The sequence below is a fragment of the Nematolebias whitei genome, chromosome 21 (genome assembly GCF_014905685.2).
Source record: "Nematolebias whitei isolate Nwh7 chromosome 21, NemWhi1, whole genome shotgun sequence".
In the NCBI taxonomy this organism is placed as follows: Eukaryota; Metazoa; Chordata; class Actinopteri; order Cyprinodontiformes; family Rivulidae; genus Nematolebias; species Nematolebias whitei.
In genome coordinates, this window is record NC_056518.1 from 31,364,072 (window position 1) to 31,370,346 (window position 6,275).

Consider the following 6,275-nt stretch of genomic DNA (forward strand, 5'->3'; position numbering starts at 1 on the left):
TAACCTGCAGATTAACCTGCAGACTAACCTGCAGATTAACCTGCAGATTAACCTAAATCATTCTGGACCTGAAGTTATGGATGGTTTCAAGTCTACAACTTCTAAACTACAAAGTTCTCAACAACCTAGCTCCATCTCATACTACAGATCTTATTGTTCCATATTTTACTAACAGAGAACTTCGCTCTCAGACTGCAGGTTTACTCGCGGTTCCTAGAGTTTCCAAAAGCAGAATGGGAGGAAGATCTTCCAGTTCTCAGGCTCCTCTCTTGTGGAACTAACTTCCAGTTTCTGTCCGAGAGGCTGACACATTGTCCAGTTTGAAGACTGGACTTTACTTTTTGATAAATCCTATAGTTGGTTGGCTCGTTATGCTGCTATAGACACACTACTAGAGGACAAACTGACCTCATTTCCTTACATGAATTGTTAAAATTGAATAGTTTTCATTTGATACTATTTCTATCTTAACATGTGATTCTTGACCTGCCATTGTGTATCTGTTCCTCTCAAACCCAGCCGGTCGAAGCAGATGGCCTCTTGTCCCCAGTCTGGTTCTGCTAAAGGTTTCCTCCTCACGAGGGAGTTTTTCCTTTCCACTGTTCCACTGACTTCTGTTGTGACTTGGCGCTATATAAATTAACTGAATTGACCTGAAATTCAGTATTCCTGTTGGAGCTTCTGGAACAGCGATAATCTTTTTAAGAGTGGTAGCTTCTTCAGTGCGTGTACAGGTAAGAACGGTTTCTTCCACAAAGAAACCACGAGTGTGTGGTGCAGACTTACACCAGCGGCGTCTGGACGCTCTTCTTTGGACTCGGCAGCTCTTGATTCTGCGTGCAGCAGCTTTGTGAAGATACACTGCATTCTTCATTATAGCTGGGAGCTTCGCCTCGATCTCCGCTGCACAGATACACTCCTCAAAGAACTCTGAAGACACACCAGATGCACGTGACACTGGCTGCCAACACTCTGACTTCAGGTCTTTGTGACCAGATATTTTAAAAGTCCTACAGACATCATCAAAACGAGAGACATTGCATTTCCTGCTAAAATGCAGTGTGAATGCTTATTGCTGAAGAACTTGCTGAAATTAGCTAAACACATGCTGGAATGTAACTGAAATAGAAGTACAAGCCTAAATTAGCAGAAGAAAGCAAAAACACATATTTGCTGAATTGGGTTTAAATAAGCAGAAATGAGCACAAAAATTAGAAAATTAACTTAAAAAAAGCTGAAATTAGCAACAAAACTGAAAAGTAGCTGAAACGGCATAAAGAAACAAACTATAAGACAGAACAAGCAGATATGAGCTAAAAAAATATGGAATTAGATGAAAAAACTAAAATTAGTATAAAACAGCTAAATAGTAGCTGAAAAAGCTGAAACTAGCAGAATAAAGCTGAAATGAGCAAAGCAAGCTAAATTTAGCACAAATAAGTTACTTAGGCTGAAAGTAGCAGAAATTACCACAAAAAATGTCAATTTATAATAAAACAGCTGAAATTAGCAAAAAAATGCTAAAAATGTAACTGAAAAGGTAGAACAAGCTTAAATTAGCAGAAGAAAGCAACAACACATATTTGATGAATTAGGTTTAAATAAACAGAAATTAGCACAAAAATTAGGAAATTAGCTAAAAAAACAAACTGAAAAGTAGCTGAAAAGGCATAAAGAAACTATAAGACAGAAAGAGCTGAAATGAGCTAAAAAAATGGAATTAGATGAAAAAGCTAAAATTAGTATATAACAGCTAAATAGTAGCTGAAACAGCAGAAAAAGCTGAAATGAGCATAGCAAGCTAAATTTAGCATAAAGAAGTTAATTAGGCTGAAAGTAGCAGAAATTACCACAAAAAACTTCAATTTATAATAAAACAGCTTAAATTAGCTAAAAATGTAACGGAAAATGACTAACAAGCTTAAATTAGCAGAAGAAAGCAGAAAGGATGTTTGCCCTGGTTGGCTGAAAGGCCAAAGCCTGATAGGCTGAAAGAAGCAGAAAGGAGCACAAAAAGTGGAAGTTATGTGAAAAAAGCTGAAACTAGCCACACAAAAAAAACAGCTGAAAAATAGCTTAAAAAGGCAGAAAGAAGCTCGAGTTATCAGAAGGCAGTGGAGAGGGCACGTTTGCTGAATTAGACTGACAAAAGTTGAAATAAGTGCAAAAAATATGGAATTAGCTGAAAAAGCTTAAATTACAATAAAAACAGCTACATAGTAGCTGAAATAGCAGAAAAGGCTGGAACTTACAGAAATAGGCTGAAAGGAGCATAACAAGCTGCAATTAGCAGAAAGCAGTTAGAAGAAGCACAAAAATGTTGTAGTTAGCAGAATAAAGCTGAAAGGAGCACAAAACAGCTGAAATTAGCTGAAAAGATGCTTAAATTTGCACAAAGAAGCTGAAACAACAAAATGTGAAAGGAGCAGTAAAAGGATGTAAAATGAGCTCAATTCATTTTCTATGAGGCTGTACACTGTACAAACATATTTTAGTGAAACCATACAAGTAATCACTGGATGTTCGTTGTGAAATATATTTTATCATATGATCTTACTTGGATGTATAATTGTTTGTTTTTTTATAACTTTTATATCATAACACTGACGAGTTAAAGAGAGAAAGAGAAAGAGAAGACCAAAGTCCATGCTCAATAATCCAGGTATAAAATCCAACAATGTTCAGTCAGGTCATCTGCACGGTTTCTTTTTGTGTTGAGACGTTTCGCCCTCCATCCAGAAGGCTTCATTAGTCTGAGGAAACACCAAACAAAACTGCTTCTCCCCCAACAGCTTATTCCAAAGTGGAAACAAACAGTTATGTTGGTGCTAAGATGGTCTCCGGTGCCCGCCCTCTCCTCCGGTGCCCGCCCTCTCCTCCGGTGCCCGCCCTCTCCCTTGTCAACAGTCATGTCAAGCTGGTTCAAAACACCAAAGTCCATGCTCTGAGCTCTACACATTGCACATCTTAGTTCAAACTGACTGTTTGCTTCAACGTATAAATACTAGACTGTAGAGGAACCTGGAGTTGAAGCCAGAGCTGTTGCAGCCTCACCACAGGACGGTCCTAGAACTAGTTTTAGGTCCCGTTTCCTGTTTTCAGCGTTGGCTCAGGTTGGTTCCCACAGATCTTACCTTGCTGCTGTATCACGACTAGTGCTATTCAAGTTAATAATTTAATTCACTTTTTATGATAGAAGATAGAAAACACAGGAAATTGATTTCCTGTTTGATCACGTCCTTGTTTGTGGTACTTCACGTGCACTTTCTGTTTGTGCACATGCAAACACGTAGTTTCATGGACTGCACTCACTCTTTAGCTGCGTCACGTCTCCTTTCATCTTCTCGTCCCCCTCCTTGGTTCGTTCCAGTGAGTTCAGACCTTTTTCCAGGTCCTTCAGAGCCTCCTCAGCCCACTTCAGCTTCTGCTCCAGCTCCACACGAGCCTCGATCTCCACCTTGAAACAGAAAAAGTCGACGCACACGCAGTACCTCATGTAACTAGGAGCAGACATGAGCCACCATTTTGTTTTCATTCTTCAGCTTTCACACTGTTGGTGTCCCACTTCTTCTGTAGACTTTGGGCTATTTTAGCCATTCATATTTCAAAACTTTTAGCTCTTTCAGGAAATGGGTATATAACAAACAGCTTTAGTAAGGCTTTGTAACGGCATTCTTTTAGCAAATGACTGGTCAGTGTTTGTACTCCTGGACCTTACTGCTGCTTTTGATACTGTTGACCACAGTAGAACCCCAGGTTTGGAATTACAGGTGCAGCATTAACATGGTTCCCTTCTTATCCGAGTCCTTTCATGTTAATGTCGGTAATATGTTATCTGCTTCAGCGCCTCTTTCCTACGAGGTTCCGCAGGGCTCGATTCTTAGACCCCTTCTGTTTTTACTCTATCTGCTCCCTTTGGGGTTCATCCTGAGGAAACATGATCTTTCTTTTCACTGTTATGCTGATGATTGTCAGATTTATCTGCCCTTAAAACCCAATAGTTCATGCACAATTCACCCTCTGTTAAAATGCCTTGATGACAACAAGCATGGATGGATTCCAAGTTTTTTAAGTTTTAACAATCAGAAAACTGAAGTCATCGTGTTTAGCCATAGCTCTACTGCTGTTTTTGTACCTGTAAACCTAGACTCTCTTGAGCCAGACCAGACTCCGTAGATCAGACTCCACAGACCAGACTCCGTAGATCAGACTCCACAGACCAGACTCCGTAGATCAGACTCCACAGACCAGACTCCAGTAGACCAGACTCCACAGACCAGATTCTACAGAAAAGACTCCAATAGACCAGACTCCACAGACAAGACTCCATAGACTAGACTCCAGTAGACCAAACTCTATAGACCAGACTCCAGTAGAACTTTTCAGACCACAGTTTTCCTCCTGCCACCTGATGTTTTGTGTGTGTGGGGGGTGATTTTAATCTAAACGAGGCCTCCCCCCACACAAGTAACACCTTGTTTATGGCCCTTTACAACCTTGAGCCAGCTGTGAATGTGGTTTAGCTGTGGCGGCCATTTTGACATGGATTGTTTGTGCGTGCCGGCAGGACGTAGCTGAAGCATCACCTTGAGCTCAGCCTCAGTTTGCTGCTTGTCCACAGTGAGCTGGGACAGGGACTGCTGCAGAGTCCGGGCCTGAGCTGAGAAGAACTCCCTCTCCTGCTGCAGGACTTTAGCTCGCTGCTCGTTCTCCTGGAGCCTAGAGCACAGAAACACACAAGAAAACCAAATCTGATTTACCAACACTGAAATGACTCCATAAGATTTCCACTAGCAGAAAAAACACCAAACTGGACTGATTGATGGATGTCAGCTTTATTTTGTTGTGTTTGGTTCTGGTTACATGAGCGCAAACAAACACACACTTTAAAATCATTTTAACATTAATACAAGAACGACACGCTTCATTTTACCAAGGAGACCATTTTGTGGCTTTTTGATTGCATCATTGTGGATTTGCACAGAGCTTTTAGCTTCTTTTAGCTCTTAGCTAGGGTTCTTCTTTTAGCTTCAACAATCGAGTAGCTCCCAGTATTCACACTGAGCTTTCTCAGAAAATGCAATTTCCTTATTAAGTGAATGTTTATTAAGTATTCACACTATTGTGAACCTGTTGATATTTTTCTTATAGTTACTTTACTTCTTTGTATAAATTTGGCATCGATTTTGTTCCACAGTTTTCAGCTATTTCAACAAATTATAAATCAAAATGTTCAGCTCTTTCAGGAGAAGGGTGCTGACTTTTGGTATTGGTGCAACTTTAGCTTTTTGAAATATTTAGCCTTTTCTGCTATTTGTTTCCTCATAGAAACTGAATAGAGTTCATTTTACATCCTTCAAATCTTTAGCTCTGTTTACAACCTTTTACTGCTCCTTTCACATGTTGTTCTGCTTCAGCTTCTTTCAGCTTCCTGGTGCAAATAAAAAAGTATCTACTTTCAGCTGATTTCAGCTGTTTTTCAGCCGTTTTGTGCTCCTTTCAGCTTTACGCTAACTACAACATGTTTGTGCTTCTTCTAATTTCTTTCTGCTAATTTCAGCTTGTTGTGCTCCTTTCAGCTTATTTCTGCAAGTTTAAGCTATTTCTGCCATTTCAGTTACTATTTAGCTGTTTTATGCTAATTTTAGCTTTTTCAACTAATTCCACATTTTTTGCACTCATTTAAACTTTATTCAGCCCTATTCAGCAAAAATGTTCTCTCTCCACTTGCTTCTGGTAATTTAAGCTTCTTTCTGCTTTTTTAGCTATTGTTTTATTGTTAATTTCAGCTTTTTTTTTTTTTTTAGATAATTTCCACTTTTTTGTGCTCATTTCTGCTTCAAACTTACAAAAAATAGTTTAAAAAAATCTAACATACTAATATAATTTTAACTAATTTTATTCATGGTTCTGTAAAAATAAAACTTTTTGTGTTTTATAATATTGTGATTTTCCTGTAATAAACAGTTTTTTTGTTACAGATGAATAAAACCAGTCCAGAGAACTTTAAGTTGTTTTTCTTTGTCGTTTTTGTGTTGCATGTTTTTATTTTTTTGCGGCGCACGTGAGGTCATCATTTTGCATGATTCCCTGTGACGACACTTCTGTGATGATGCAGCTGTTGACGGGTCCAGCTGAGAGTCGGACTCAGAGGGTCTCGGGGTTATGGACCGTGTGTTTCTGCACTCGGAGCTGAACATTAGTGCTTCACAATCAATACCAGCAGCCTGAGCAGCATCCAATCAATGAGCAGCATCCAATCAATGAGCAGCATC

The 6,275-nt window shown here is 39.3% G+C and overlaps 1 protein-coding gene across 1 annotated transcript in view; it reads right to left on the minus strand.

The window, feature by feature from the left end:
* Positions 1-6,275, minus strand: part of plekhd1 (pleckstrin homology domain containing, family D (with coiled-coil domains) member 1) — a 13,643-nt gene that overhangs the window by 797 nt on the left and 6,571 nt on the right. Inside the window, exons 10-12 of the mRNA XM_037694693.1 lie at positions 4,587-4,719; positions 3,313-3,457; positions 787-930 (exon numbers count right to left, since the gene is read on the minus strand). Coding sequence (XP_037550621.1) covers positions 787-930; positions 3,313-3,457; positions 4,587-4,719 — 422 coding nt within the window. The remainder of the gene's footprint in view (positions 1-786; positions 931-3,312; positions 3,458-4,586; positions 4,720-6,275) is intronic.